Here is a 16,373-nt window from a genome sequence, read left to right as displayed (position 1 = left end):
ACTTCCGCTACCCATCCCCACAATGCAGCGCGTTGGCGCGAAAACTGCTCGGCTGCGGCCAATCGGAGGCGAGCAAACCGAGGCAGGGACGCTCCGCTTGCCCAACCCCCTTCTGTCCTCGTGCTGCTTCCAACCAGCCGTTACTAGGCAACCTGACTCCCATCACTGTGGGCAGTAACTGTAATATTACTACAATTATAGATTTACAACTCAACTACGCTATAGTTTTACAATATATATACTTACTTTACCTTATTCCTTGCGTTGCAAAGTTAACATTTAAATCAGTTTGTCCCGCGAGGCTGTGGGCTGTGCACGGAACTACTAACACCTAAAGCGCTCGCTCTGTGTTTTCGTTTATCACTACCAGCACCCTGAGTTCAGACTTCCTTGTACTTGGTACTTTCTGTAAGTGACTTTGACTAAATTAGGATTTATTTATTTGTTTACTGATTTGTTGTATTGCTGGTGTGCCAATTTTATGTTTGCCTTTTGAAAAGCAATACCATCCTTCACTGAATAAGACTAGGCATAACAGTAATACAACTACTACTGCTGCTACTAAAATAAATAAATTTGTTTATTCACACATAAATCAGCAACAACGACGACAACAACAACAACAATAATTGTAATGATAAATCCTCCTTTCTTGTTATAGTATATAAATATTTGTCTGAGCATTACAAAATAATATTGCAAAACATTACAAGATTACATTAGAAAATAATACACATTACAAATACTACAAAACAACAGTACAAAATAATAAATTACATAATTAAAAAATAGTAAGTAATACATTTAAAAATCCACAAAATAAAGATGGTAATTTATCAGTATTAGCCTATTGTTTTCATCTGTATAGGACAATATGTGTCAGTCAACAGTACCCACGATGGTAATTACAAAAATACTTAATCAGACTATTGGCTTGCAGGCATACTACTCTGCATACTATCATGCAAAACTGACTTGCTTCTCCTTGTTGAGAGTCAGTAAATGTTAAAGCGCCACCCTGTGGCTGCAAAAATTACTATAAACATCATAATACTGAACACACACAAACATACACACACACACGCATGCACACACACACACACACACACACACACACACACACACACACACACTTCACACCCCTCCTTCCCTCCGCCAAGAGAAGTTTGGTTTTGCTGAAAAGTCAGGAAACTGCGACACCTGGCGGCCGTCATTAATATAAGCATAACTTTTATTATTATTATTATTATTATTATTATTATTATTATTATTATTATCATTGGTAGTAGTAGTAGTAGTAGTAGTAGTAGTAGTAGTAGTAATAGACATTAATCAATATGAGGCGGTTTGATTTTCCCGCTGAGAATCACTCTAAATATTCCTCTAATGTTCTTATAATTAATCAGTATGGTGAGTTGGCAGACTTTATCATAAACTACTTTAATGCTATTTTTTTCATCCGTGATACTGCTGCTATAACAGGTTATAGTGACTTGTAGTGACTTGTACTAACAAAATAAATAAATAAATAAATAAAATAAATGAAAAATAAATCAATTTAAAACAAAACAAACAAACAAACAGAAAACAGCAGCAACATGAATAATAATAAAATATATTTAAATTAGATTGGAATCCTTAATGACGGCCGAGTGGCTGCTCGCTGCTGATGGCGGCGGCCTGGAAGCGGGATCATCATACTAGCTAAAGCTAACACTAGCGTCCAGCTATTTTGTTGCTTTCTGTTGACACCACATCGGGCCGTGAGTAAATCCAATCAGCACCAAGTAAACCCCAAGCCCCACCCAGGAGTTCAGAGTCCCTACCCTGACGCAGGGCCGTTTTTTAGCCCCTGTAAAGGTTCCTGAACTCTCTCCTTCGGGGTAGTTCCTGCGGTGGAGACACACGACAACGGCCCCGGCCCCGTAAAATTACCCCGAAGTTCCGGCGGTGGAAACGGGCCCCATGTCTTTCTCACTCGACACACAGGGCACATGTCACTTTTTATCCCACAACAAAAACACCAATTTAGTTGTGATGCTGTTTGTTTTATGTATTTTTTGTTTAATTTATAGATGATTTGTGTTTATTGATTTTCTTGATTTGACCTGAGTTAAACAGTGTAAAGTAAAAATACTATATTCATGTCATTACTCTTTAGTTATCTTATTAAGCTGAAGAAGAGAAAGAAGCTCAAGTCAAGTCATTGAATTTATAATACCCTTTGTCACAAGCATGTCAAAAAGGACTTTACAGAGTACAAACTTACAGAGATCTAACTAATCAACAAGTAATCACATAACAAAATGATGTAATACTTAAACATACTGACACAGAGCAGAGCACACAGCATGTTAAATATTGGAAAGATAACTAAGCAACCCAGGCCAAGCCAACCCAACACCACCAAGTTTTGAAGGAACTCCCAAGAAAAAGCTTAGTGAGAATAAAAGTGGAAGAAACATTGGCAGGCTGAGTGTGAAGTAGGTGCAGGGACAGACAGTAGAATGGATAATCACATAGCAGGTGTTTGTAGACTTACCATGTTCACACATTAGGATATACATCAACAAATAAACAGCACCGTACTGTGGTTGTAACTTCATTATGGGCAGTGCTTTCCCTGCCTAAACTGAAGACCAAAGTGATTTTGCAATCTAAGAATGGAAAGTTAATATTTTTAGTTGATTTTGGAACGAAGGAACTTGTCATACAGAGAACAGCTTGACACGACTGTGTGCTTAGTGCCCAGGCGTCAGGTAAACCAAGTGATGTCACCGCCTGATGTGCACTATGGGTGGTCGTGGTTGCATAATGCTGATGATGCACCATCACAGTGCGCAGATGACAGAGCTGGAAAGTGATGATAGGCTTTCATACTGTAACTGCAGCGTGATCACTGCTTAATGTGAAGGAGTAGTTTTCCATTAAGGGACTTTTTTTTTTTCTTCAGGATTTACACGAAGCACTTTTCTAGTGCTTTGCATAGTACATCTCTTCATAGGGCCACCCTTAAAGAAGCACACTGAAATGAATTTAGACCATATAATAAAATCTGAATATACAAATAGGGTATTTATTTTTGAATATTTTAAATCATTTTGATATTAATTTGATTTGAAGTCTGTTTAATGGATAAACCAGAGAAGAAAAATCACACTTAAGCTTGCAGCATATTTTTTTATGTTCTTTGCAGAGAGAGCAGAAGCAACAAAGGCAGTACAGAACAACAGCCTATTAACACATCTGTTGGTAAAATGCACATTTATTTTAAACAACTGCCAAATTTTCACAATTACAGCACAGTTGTGATGAGCAAAACTTGTAATTCAAACAGTAAAACTAAGTTGCCATAGTCTTACCTAAATATACAAAACGCTGTGTTTGCAAATAAATTGCACAGCTCCAAATTACATAAGCACCTCTTCTAGAATATCCCCAAAATTATCTGCAAGAGTACAACTGTAATGTTTTTATATTCTAATAATTTCACCATAGGTTACATGAGTATATAACATTCTACTGTTGTCTAATAAAAAAACAAGGTACACAATATGTCCCTCTCCACTGGGTCCTAAATATTTAAACAAGTCTTAGTCTGAGAATGACAATATACCCATAATGTATATTTACCCATGATATATATGTAGTTCTGCTTCATTATTCCAGTAAGTAAAGGTTAGTAATTAAATGTCCACCTGCACCCTGATCCACTCTGAGTTGCTTCTGAAACATGCAAACACAAGAAAATGATTTGTCATCAACAATATGTAGGAGCATGCATATGTGTGTGTGTGTGTGTGTGTGTGTGTGTGTGTGTGTGTGTGTGTGTGTGTTTTATCTGTGCGTGTTTAAACTTGTACACAATATATGCTTATATAATGTTTTTTCTTGTGTGAATGTGCAGTTGTGTGTTTGTGTGCGTACATGTGCTTTTGTATGCAATGCATGTGTATTTGCATGCATATACGTGTGCATGCCAGTGAATGTTGTTTTGAGTGTGTGTGTGTGTGTGTCTGTGTCTGTATGTGTATGTGTATGTGTGTGTCCTCTCAGTGAATGCTGAATCTGGAGCTGTCTCTGGTCTCAGTTGTCTTTATCAGCAGTTTAGGGGCAGGGGAGCTGGTGGTACTATGGTAGCCGTTAGTACTTTTAGTACCTGGAGAGAGAGGGACAGAGGGAAAGAGAGAGGGATGGAGGGATGGAGGAGAGACCTGACACTCTGTTTACAAACCCAGGAAATCAGTTTAACTTAAAATGCAAGTGTTAGGAAAGGTGCTTTTGGGTGTAACAGTGAGTTGGAGAACTGTACAGTGCCCCCGTTGAGTCTATGACTTACTGTAATTGGAAACAGACTGGATGTGGAGGATAGACTGCTGTCCAAGTCTGCAGAGAAAGAAACACTGGTTACATGGTGTGCTGTAGGCCAGAGGGAGGCAACCATGGTCCACAGAGGGCTCAGAGCCTGCAGGGTTTCATTTCAGCCAAACACCTATGCACAGCAGCTAATTTCACTGGTTGGTTGTTTGTGAATCGGTGAATTCAGATGCTGCAGTGAGTAGCTGCAATGATATCCCACATGTTCTTGGTCCTCCGTGGCACATGGGTGCCTATCCCTGCTGGAGTCACTGTAGGCACAATGCCGGTTCATGCAAACACACCTCGTCTTGTTCCTGTTCCCTCCTCTCACCTGTCCTCCTCTCCTTCCAGCAGCTTCCTGTAGGTGGCGATCTCAATGTCCAGGGCCAGTTTCAGGTTCATCAGATCCTGGGAGTAAAGAGGAAGATGACGGAAAGGATTTTTGTATGAGTTTGAGTACACACTATCTTTATGTTGATACTAAAATATTAATGTGATTAAAGGAAAATATTGGTGTGTCTTGAATCAACACTGAACAAAGCATTATCTACTTTGTTCACATTCCTTTATGTGCTAAAAGTGTTATGTGGGACCTGCATCATAGAAGTGAATGGCGAGACAGAAACACAGTACTGTGGATTAACAGCCCAGGGGAGCACAGAGCAACTAATGAGGATATTTCACCACCACGAGGACTCATCACACCCAGGGAACTATACAACCCAACACTACCAAAGTTCATTTTTGCTTTATGTTAGTGCCAGTGGTCAAGGATCTTCACTGGTGTCTGCACACAGTCAATACAGTTGGGGCTTATCAGGGCTTTATTCTTATATGAAAAACATCCACAGAGTGAAATAATCCATCACTGTAAACATGTAGGCTTCATTGGGTTTGGTCAGTCTGATATATCCTTTTTTCATTGTGCCGAGATGAGTGTTTTCTTATCAGTGTGTGTATTATGTTCCATAGCGTTTCCTGTTTCCTGTCAATCACCTGACACCGACAGGAAGAAAAGGAAGCCTCCCTGTCAGTTCTGTTGGTGGAGATGTTAATTTTGGATTGCTCGTGGAAACAACAAGCAGTGAAAATGTCAGTCAAGCTTTGAATTCCGTCAGTCAGTTTCTAACACATTGACATGTTGCATTCATTGACAACCTCAGCTGGTGTTTTTGTGATATTGAGCACAATTGGAGAGAGTGGCAATCTGACAACTCGTTCTGACAACAAATTGCTCAAATCATTGTGACATTATCACAGCTAAAACCAACACAGATTTACAGGCTAAAACCCAATACTAATGCAAAATGTAAAGAGGCTTACAGAGAGGGCCTAGGGACCTGTAACAAGTATTATTAGTGGTGACACTTAATGATGAAATCCATGCTTGTCAAAATTGTTCAGAGTGGAAGAAATCATACAGAGGGAGAAAATTCCCAATTTCCAAGAAGTATGAGTGGGGAGAAGATTTGAACGGTTTTCCCAGTATAAAGCTCCTAGTAGCGGTTATGATGGTATAGCATGACTACAATATCTGCCTTTGTCTTTTTCTAGCTTTTCATTCTACCTTCCTCACTTTGTCCCTTGTTTTCTTTTTCTTCTCTTCCTCTCACTCTTCTTCCCTTCCTCCTTTCCTGTCTTCCTTTCTCCTTACCATCCTTCCTCCCTCTCTCCCCTGCTTCTTTCCTTCCTCTATGCTCCAAGCTGTGCTCTCTCTCTCTCTCTCTCTCTCTCCCTCCCTTCTTTCCACCTACCTTATTCTCTCCCCCTCCAAGTTCAAGTTCAGGTTTATTTAGAGCCCATTATCACTGTTTACAGTCTCAAAGGGCTTTACATGCCCACATGTTTCCAACGAACAGGATGACACCCCTGACCTAATCCTCATAGCAGGAGAATTCCTTCATCTTTCACTACCTTCCCTCCTGCTGCCCTGCCCTCCTGTCTTTCTTCCTTCTTCCATGCCTCCTCCCTCCCCTCTTTTGCTCTTTCCTCTCCCTCTTTCCCTCGCTCACCTGGTATTCTCGGAGCTGTCTGGCCATATCCTGCTTGGCCCTCTGCAGGGCGTCCTCCAGGTCCCTTGTCCGGGCCTTGGCCTCTTTCACAGCCAGCTCTCCACGCTCCTCAGCCTCAGCCAGCTGGTTCTCCAGACCGCTACGCTGTAGAGGTGTGTTTAAGTGTGTGTGTGTGTGTGTGTGTGTGTTGGTAGATTGGTGGACAGTAAAAAGGGAGCAGAAAGAGATGGATGAGAGAATGACTAATCTTGAACTTTCTGCTGTCTTAACGAATTTCCTGGGTGTTAAAGGTGCTGTATGCGGACTTTTAACATCAAGAAATCATTACCACATTAACTGTGAAGCATTAGTAGAATTAACTTAAACAAACAAGATCACTGGCAAGGATACTGGCAGCTTCTACCAATGTCTAGACTGCATTTTACATTGTGGGTTGGATTTAGCAAGAAATCTGATGGATTGTGTCACTGGAAAAAACATGGATAAGGTCTTGTTCTTCCAGAGCACACAGAGCTAAAACTTTCACAGTTTTTGTCAATGGGAGGAGGAGGAAGGATTGAAAGACCAATGTGGAAATTGTTTCCAACGTATTTATCCTCTACAGTAATTCTCGAGCAAAAACAAAGAAACAATGAAAAGATGAAACAAATTGGACAGTGAAACACTGCTGTTGAAAATGATGCTGTGTGTTTGTATACCTGTGCTTTGACAGCCTCTATCTCGCTCTGCAGTCTGCTGATCATTCGGTTGACTTCGGCCACCTCTCCCTTCACAATGCGAAGCTCGTCTCCAAACTGGCTGGCCTGCACCGACATCTGGTCAAACTACACACAGAGAGACAAGTGTCCATATTATGCGCTTCACTGCCTCGTCCCACTGGGTGCAGAGCTTGGAAATGTAAGAGCTAGACTCACAGAAAAGAAAGAAACCTTGTTATCTTAAAATGATCACCATTAATGAGTAGGTAAACTTAGATAACACTAAATCACATAAAGCAGAAAACCTCTGATTCCCTCTAAGCATTGAAACTTCCAGGCATGTGAAGTGGCAGCAGGTATTTTTGGCTGCTGTCAATATCAAACACCTGCAATTATATCACTCAGGTTTCAGCCACCAGAGGGCAGTGCTGCAGAGGGTTTCTACTGCTGCTGTGAATATTAACAAAAACGAAATTAAACACAGAGTAAAGGTGCACTATGTAATATTGCACTGAAGTGAGGACCCTTTAGATTGAACTAACAACAAACATGGAATAAGCACAGATTTTGGTGGTTGAGTCTGCATGGTTCTCATTATCAGCTTGACCTACAGACAGATTATGTACTTATTGCACGTATTTACTCGATGATGGTTTAATAATTTTATATTCGTTTTTACCTATTTTTCTGGGGCCCCTGTCAGGCAAGGGCCCTTGGAATTGTCCTAACTTTTCCCCCATATACGGCGCCCCTGACCACGGCCATTGACTGCTGTGAGCCATAAAACAGTGCAGTACAGACTTTTGGCCATCAGGGGCAGTGCTGAGCAATTGCTAAACAGTACACTATATGGCAGTCAATGGGACTAAATGCTACAAAATGATCACTACATTGGGTTTCCAATATTTACCTGGACTATTACCAGTATTGTTACACTGCCCAATATTTCTAATATTTGTTTCCCTACATGGTTCCAGATTTCGTTCATCTAAGCACGTAGAAATGTCTGTCTTAAACATCATCTGATCATTCTCACCAATCCACAGAAAAAAACTAACTCTGATTTAGAGAGATGATTTTATATAAAAGTCCAGCTCATTTGATTCTCTTTAGCCCAGCTTTAGTACTCTGCGTTTGCCCTTGGAGGTGGCCTCAAATATTTTTCTTGGCAGAATATCTCTCTATAGACCTATAATCTCTCATTGCACTCACACTAAAAGGTTAGAGGTTCATGTGCCACTGGGTCACCTACTGTTTAACACATGCCGTATGTTGTCACTGTACAAATTCTGATATTACTGTTGGTGGGAAAGATTCTTCAAACCAGACGTGAGAAATGTACGAGCCAAACAAAACAAATGTCTCCCAGAAAGTGTCTAAAGACAGTTAGACATATGGGTGTGGACCTGACTACCTTTGAGCGTGTACACAGGATTTTCATTGAGTCCTGGCTTCCCTGACCTCACCTTGTTTTTGTACCAGGCCTCAGCCTCCTCGCGGCTGCGGGCTGCGATCTCCTCATATTGGGCTTTGACCTCGGCTACTATCTGCTCCATATTCAGGCTGCGGCTGTTGTCCATCTGCACCACCACAGACGTGTCTTTGATACTGGCCTGCAGCTCGCGCAGCTCCTGGCCGGGGTTGGAGAAATGAAATGTAAGTGACAGGTGACAGAAGTGGTATTAAGAGGAATACATGTTACACTGAAATCTAATCATCACAGTGAAACAACAGGATATGCATATAATACATGATGCATGTCACTTTTCATTAGTGACATGTAGACAACAAAATGAAGAGCAAAACCCTCATTTGATTGTTAATTTGATGAAGGAGAGAAAAAAAGAGTCAAATCTATAAATTATAAATAAAAAAGCATGGGGAAAAGCATGGGGAAATGTGCCTTTTGATCATTCTCAGTGTTTGAAAGAAGCATTGGGGTGATTCTACCTCCTCATAGACGCTGCGCAGGAAGTTGATCTCATCAGTCAGAGCTCCCACCTTGTCTTCCAGATCCGCTTTCACTAGATAGGCCGAGTCCACATCCTGAACACACACACACACACACACACACACACAAAAACACACACACACACACACACACCCACACAGGACACATAACAGAAAGAGAGAGAAAGAAGAGAGAAAGGACAGTAAGGACAAAAGAAAGGTTGGGCTGACTCACCACACCTATGAGGGAATAAATGACCACCAGGGGAAACGTGTGTTTGTGTGCATGTGTGTGTGTGTGTGTGTGTGTGTGTGTGTGTGTGTGTGTGTGTGTGTGTGTGTGTGTGTGTGTGTGCTGACCTTCTTTAAGATGACAAAGTCATTCTCCAGGTTGTTTCTCTTGTTGATCTCTTCCTCATATCTAGGAGAAAAATGAGGGCAGGGAATCAGTTATAGTGGCACACAAGGATGTCATGGTAGTTGTGTTTAAGAACAGCATCACTTATGGAACACACTGGTTTGTAGCAGTGCAAAACCATTTTAGATTTAACTTGAAATATGATAAAGAACATAATTTTGAAGTTTCCTCCCAGGACTTGCATGACCTTCAGCTTCTTATGTTACATTACAGTTGCTTTACAGTGATCGTTTGGTGATGTGCTTTCTGGTTTTATTTGCTTCTGCACCTTCCCTGTTGGTGGTACTACAGGGAAGGTCATAGACTCATCAAACTTGACAGGTTTCATCCTCTAAGCCAAAGGTTTTTTTTTAGTATTTTCAAACTAAGACTCACATGTAGATACTATTTGTCTTCAGACCCACAAATTCACCAATAACGACATTAACAATAAAAATAAAAAGAAAATAGAGAATAAGAAATAAAAGAAAATAAAAAATTTGAATATAAAATATTCGAAGGGAACACTGAATCCTTGTAATTTATGGGCATTGTGGGGATTGCATTTGGCATAAAAACTGGCAGATGTAAATATTTAAAATAAAGGAGTGGCACAAAGTGTGGGACCAATGACCTGCACATTGAAATCACTTCTTAAGGCTCATAGCTTTTAGCTCAAAAGGTGAATAAAATATTTATTATATACAATGATTCTCTCAACACTGTACTACCACAGCACTCAACGTAAAGTCGGCTTAGTTTTCACTCACTCCAGTCAGGTTATATTCCCAGCTCAGACTAGTATTATCAGCTTTCTACCATTAGAACATGATTTACTTGTGTTTGTAGTCCTCCACCAGGCCCTGCATGTTCCTCAGCTCTCCGTCCAGTTTGGTCTTGTCGTTGTTGACCAGGTCCATCTGGCGCCTCAGACCCGCCATGTAGGCCTCAAACAGAGGCTCCACGTTGGAGCGGCCCACGCCCTGGCCCTGCAGCAGCTCCAGCTTGGTCTCCAGCATCTTATTTTGCTGCTCCAGGAAACGCACCTGGGAAAGGCAGGTGGGCAAGCAAGATAGAAAAGGACATAGGTGACAGGTTATAGCAGGCATCAACATTGGCGAGCAATATGGCCATGAACAGCTGAATGCAGACATGATTGATCTTTGTGTGGGTTTTGACTGTGAACTGATCATGAACTGATCACATTTAATAAAATCTAATAATAAAGTCTCTTTTGAAGCCTGAAACAAGGCAAACAGGAAGGATCATTTGTTCAACAGCTACTGGTCATCTCCCAGTTGTACAGGTGCACAACTACATGAATATTAGACAGGGTTGTTTTTTGAAAGAAAGAGTGGATGTTCATCCAAAATGCCTTCCTTGGATAAACAAAAGGCTGGACAAAGAGCATCATTCCAGCAGATGACCAACTTTAGCTCACTGTCCCCGTGCCAACACCCTGACTCCAAACCTGAATCTGCCCAGCTTGTGTTTCCTGCCTGCAGCCGAGTGTATCCTCTGTCTATTATGCCCTCTCCCTCCCACACAAAGCCTGTGTTCTGTTCTCGGGGAACAATCCCCACTGGGACAAGGCCACAACGCATCTGACCCGATTTATCAGGTTACAGCCCAGCTCAATGGGACGGAAATGGGACAGAGAGCTTAAATATCCTTTGGCCCGAGACTGGTGATTCTGTGTTTAAACGGCTGTTAAAATCCCAGATATATACAGAGAGTTTCTGCTTCTTTTTTTTTTTTTAGATTTGAGGGCGAGTCTCTGCTGCCTCATACTGGTGGTTCAGCAGTGCAAGTGTGTTTCCATTTCTACAACAAACAGCATTGTTGAATAAGATCAGACTGACCAGTAATATTGCATCACTGATACGCTGCTGTTGCTTTTTATAAAATAGCATGCAGATTGCTTCTGGATTATCTTCTCACCACAAATAAAAAAATGTCTGCTTGTTGCATCGAAGCAGTTTCTTCCCTGCATGAATAAACAAGTTCTTTGATGTTGCAATCTCACTGAGGCCTGGTGGGAGTTGGATTACTCTAGTGCTTGTAAGGTCAGTTTATTGATGTGTCACCTTGACCTAAAATCTTGACCCTGCCTTTGATCAGTTTTCTTCATTTTGTTATGAGTGGCCTTAATATTGGAGAAAGGGTCTTGTGGATAAAATATCACTGGTTCAAACCCTCGGACTGGCTCAGCTAGCAGGTGTGAGTCTGTGACACTGAATCATAAATGCTATCCCGGGCAAATGAACATAGAACAAAATATGTGACCATAGTTAAGAAACAAGACTCAGGAGTGAAGTTATCCCACCTTGTGCAGTGTAGCAACTTAACAGATCTGGACAGCCCAAAAAACAGCCAACAAGGGCTCTACTGTGTGTATGTAATTTGTCTGGTGGTCACATTGACCATCCCATTTCCAGAGCCATAGATCAGTGATTTTTTGGAGGCACAGTGTTCAAAATATATTTGTCCCCTGCTCTAAAACTGATACAGTAGGTTACACTGTAATCAAACTTGCCTGTTTTTTGGATCAGAGACCTTCTTGCCAGCGGTGCGTTACTTACCTTACACTACAGAATCTCATAAATACTTAAAAACTTTTACCAATTTAAATATCCACAGTATTTTGGGACTAATTTTTAATCTTTTTGCAAACAACCTTTGGGTCACGACTCAGACATGAACCCTGGATCAGCACTTTGACCATGGAATACAGGAGTGTATCTCAAGAAAGACAAAACTTAAAACTATAGTTTTGCAACATTAGTTATGACAGAGTAGGAAATGTAAATGAGCAATGCTTGAGGCAGCTGACAACAAAATGAGGCAAATGAGTCAAAAATTGTTCCTGTGTGCTTTAAACAAAAATGCTTAGGCAACTTCTGTCTGCACTTTGGTTGTAATAGATAATGCAATTGTAGTGTGTGTCATTGCTTTGTTCTAAACAAGACCTATAGCCAAATAGCATGGATATAATCGTGGGTGGGGATGCCAAAGACTGTGGGCAGACTGAATTCCAGGTCTATATCATGTCAATATTGTTTGTGGCCCTTTAATTACTACTGCTACTTCACTCTAGTTAAAAGAGCTAATTTATTTACACTTTTACAGTGACCTAGATGGAAAAAACTGACCATCAGCCAGCACAGCACTCCTTTAGTGGGTTTTGTGACTGCAGGGCCTGAAGTGTATCTCTGATGTGAGGAGTCAACAATGCCTCTATTGTGAGAGTGTGTTACCTAGTCCGTGAGAAAGCGGAGATGTTCCCTAAGTAGGGTATCAGTGTCCAACATTATCACAGAGCTAGTCATTCCATCTGTGGGAAATGTTTTCTGACTGTTTTCTTCATAGAAACCTGAATGTAAATGCTTCCCATGTTTATATGCCATTTTTAAACACCCAGTGCTAAACCGCAACATTGTACTTAACATTGTACTTAATGTACTCAATATCCAAACACTTAGCTTGGCAAAAATGCAGGATTCAATATTTGTTGGAGTGCATGCGATGGAAGATTTCAGTCATAGCTGCCTGGATTTTATTGGAGAAAAGACGTTGTTTTAGTTTTAGAGGGTGGAAATAGTTTTTACTGTGTGCAATAGGGCATGCAGCAACAAGCACTGTTTTGACAGAGTTTAAAAAAGCAAAAGCAACATGTAGTCATGAAACACAATCTAGCCAATGTGAAGAGAAGAATTTTTACTGTCAGTATTTTGGCTGGCTCATTGAAACCTACCTTTACGTCCTGAAAAGCCTTCATAACATTATATCAATTTTTTTTTTGCCTCTATCTCTTGCTTAACAATGTACAGTCAGAGCCTTGAGAGGGATGAGACGTTGTTAATGAGAGTGAAACTTTTATAGAAGATATTCCTGATGCTTCATAATTACATAATTATTGCTCAGTACAGACAGGCAGGGTAAAAGCTTTTGATAACACTTTTTATGAAGACAAAACATTATGAAGTCATTCCTAATCTAGTGTAGTATTAATCAATAATGTAGCATATAATGATGTTTACAGTGTCTCTTTTGTCAGAATCATGTTATCAACATGAGAAGATTGTAAGAAGCTATACAGCAAGTGCAGTATCTTATCTGTGAAAATACTTTAGGAATTAGCTAGAATTTTTACTTTCAGTATATTATCAGTATAGGGCCCTGAGATAATTAGAAGACGATATGTTCACTAACCAGGTTATTAGACAGGGAAAGTGTCCATTTTCTCTAATCTAGCTTTTTGTTATGTTCAATCAGTATCTATTCAATAAAATAAGCATGTGCTGCTGTGTGGCTGTAGTGTATTAGTGAGATGTAATTAATATTACCAATCGTAAGTTATCAACTTGTGTTGTTAGTTCCAGCATCACTTGTGTTTTTAGAGTCATTAATTACTTATGAGGGAAAGTTTAACTTTGTTCTTTGTAATACTTGCTGCTTCTACAGTTTTTTTTTTTTTTTTTTTTTTACCATATCAAACCTATATATATATGTATTTGCATAGAAATGAATGGTAGTGAGATAAGAGTAACATCTGGTGCTCAAATTGTATTCACATTTTTTAAATATGAACTGAAATGAATTTTCAGTCCTGCTGCTGGTTTCATATCCTACCACTTGGGTAACTGCATTAACCTGAATGTCTTGAATGAAGCCAGCAGCTCTGCAGGTTCTAATAACTGGACCAACTGAACTGGGCCACCCTTTTTTTTTTTTTTTTTTTTTCCAGAAAATGAACTTCTCTTGATTCAGTATCCCAGTAATGTCAGCTTATGTTTCTCATTAGTCTCTTTACCTTGTCTATGAAGCTTGCAAAGCGGTTGTTGAGGCTCTTGATCTGCTCCTTCTCGTGGGCTCGGCTCATGGAGAGGGTGGGGTCGATCTCCAAGTTGAGGGGAGCCAGCAGGCTCTTGTTAACTGAAAGGGACGCCAGCGGGGCAGCCAGGCCGTGGTGATGCCCGTTGGTGCCTGCATAGAGAGAGCTGCTGCTCAAGGAGATGCCACTGAAACCCCCCTGACCTGCACCGAAACCGCTCAGCCTCCTTGTCCCGCTGCTGCTCCGAACCGAGCTGCTGGAGCTGATCCGCTTGGTACGACTCAGACTCATGGTGGAGGGAGAGATGGAGGGCTGGATGGAGAGTGAAAGGTGCTATGGGATGAGGAGACTGACAGATGAAGAAACAGAGATAGAAAAGGGGATGGACTGATCGATGGGAGACAGAGAAACTGTTAAGACTGAGATGGATAGGTTGTGAGATAGAGAAAAACAGTGAAGGAAGGAGGGATGAGGGCAAGAGAAGAGTTGCTCAGGCTGAACAGCAGTTAAGAGAGCTAACAAGTAAAGAAGAGACAGTGACAGAGTGGAGAGAGAGATCCCTGACCACAGTGAGCTGTCTCAGGTGACCAGGTGGCCTTTAAAACCTCTCAGGGGTGGAGCCAGGACACCAGGGAAAGAGGAGGAGAAAAGCCGGAGAGCACAGATGAACTGTCAGGCACCGAGTCTTGAATTTGTTGGGAGAATGTGGGGACAGTTTCTCGGCTGCTGTTCTGCATGTCAAATTACCCAGGTACTTTTCTTTGTGTTAAACTTAAACAGGTTGGTTAAATGTGAGCAAAGTATTTGTCAAGGTGTAAATGTCCTCCTGAAATATCCACACTGTAAACATAACCTCAGCTTCATTGGAGATTTCAAACTTACTTTCTGTAAGAGAGTGTGGACAGATGTATGCTGTTTTGGTTTTCAACTCCAGTCCCGTGTGTAAAACTGAACAATCCCACATGGCAAAACCTGTAACATATCCTTTAATATCCCCATTTCTACACACAGTAATGAGACTCTGTCACATCTCCTCAGGGGAAAGGCTCTCTCTTCTCTTTCAGGAAAAAGGCCACTCTTTTTGCCTACAATAGCTTACACAGAAAAAGACAGGTGCTATCTGGAGCTCAGAATGGTTCTTCAGAGTGATGCCATAGGAGAACCTTTTCTGCTTTCACAAAGAAACATTTCAGGCCATGGTTCTTTAAAGAGCCATGGTTCTTCAAAGGGCTAAATGGAGCCTCAAAGAGCCATAAGGAACCAGCAATGGTGTAATCAAAGAAGAGAGAAAAAAATACATGGAAATAGAAATTAATTCTCAATTCGCATTTTAAAAAATGGACCAACTGGAACTGAAAATAGTTCTTCATAGTGGTGCTTTAGGAAAACCATTTCTGACTCCACAATAATGTTAGAATGTTTTTTTTTTTTTTTTTAATTGCTGATTAGCTCATGATTTGAAAATAAAAAGTCAACTGAATTTAATTAGGTTTCAAAGTGTTAAATTGTTCCAATGTCATACTTGAACACTGACAATTTTTAGTGAATTAAATTACAACAAAAGTAAACTAGTCCTCATTTTGCTGACGACCCCCTGTGAGACCCTCGAGGACCCCTGTGGTCCCTGGATTCCACTGTGTAACCATATGGAATGATAACTGATTACAGAGGAGACACACAAATTTCTGATGAGGGAGAATGAGCGCGCAGCTTCTAAGAAAGTCTCTGAAACTACATTTAGATCACAAGACATGAAAACTCTCCAAGGAAACTAATTCTCATGAAATAACAGCTTTTAGAGTTTAAGACACTAAAGGTCTCCACTGAAATCCTAATAATGAAATCCTCCAAAACAGCATTGAGACCATAAGACAACAAAGCTCTACTGTAAACGGAAGCCAAGGCTAATGAAATAATAGCACTGAGACAATGGGACACTAAAACTCTGCACTGACACAAACAATAACTAGATGGCACTCAGCAGAACTCACACCTCCACCAACAATGCAGCAGTTGTCAAATAATAATAATAATAAAAAAAGACACATGTAGGATTTTCACCAGAAGTGAATCATTTCTTCCATGTCTCATCATTCCAGCTTGTTTCACATCAGGATTCAAAC

The 16,373-nt window shown here is 40.6% G+C and overlaps 1 protein-coding gene across 1 annotated transcript; it reads right to left on the bottom strand.

The window, feature by feature from the left end:
- Positions 1-4,010: 4,010 nt before the first annotated feature.
- Positions 4,011-14,541, bottom strand: LOC115359314 (keratin, type II cytoskeletal 8). The gene is made up of 10 exons (XM_030051709.1): positions 14,230-14,541; positions 10,254-10,462; positions 9,380-9,440; positions 9,020-9,115; positions 8,536-8,700; positions 7,070-7,195; positions 6,372-6,515; positions 4,691-4,767; positions 4,340-4,386; positions 4,011-4,159 (listed from the first exon to the last, which is right to left on the bottom strand). The coding sequence occupies exons 1-10, from the start codon at positions 14,539-14,541 to the stop codon at positions 4,053-4,055; spliced, it is 1,344 nt and encodes a 447-aa protein (XP_029907569.1). The 3' UTR covers positions 4,011-4,052.
- Between the last annotated feature and the right edge of the window lie 1,832 nt (positions 14,542-16,373).

The sequence above is a fragment of the Myripristis murdjan genome, chromosome 5 (genome assembly GCF_902150065.1).
Source record: "Myripristis murdjan chromosome 5, fMyrMur1.1, whole genome shotgun sequence".
NCBI classification, from domain to species: domain Eukaryota; kingdom Metazoa; phylum Chordata; class Actinopteri; order Holocentriformes; family Holocentridae; genus Myripristis; species Myripristis murdjan.
This window is presented reverse-complemented; position numbering and strand designations above follow the sequence as displayed.

Coding starts and splice junctions, on each gene's coding strand:
- LOC115359314 (XM_030051709.1), bottom strand. CDS start 14,541: ATGAGTCTGAGTCGTACCAAGCGGATCAGCTCCAGCAGCTCGGTTCGG. Junction 9,441..10,253: donor GTGGAGGACTACAAACACAA/GTAAATCATGTT, acceptor TTTTTCTCCTAG/ATATGAGGAAGAGATCAACA. Junction 4,387..4,690: donor CTGGAAGGAGAGGAGGACAG/GTGAGAGGAGGG, acceptor CTTTCTCTGCAG/ACTTGGACAGCAGTCTATCC.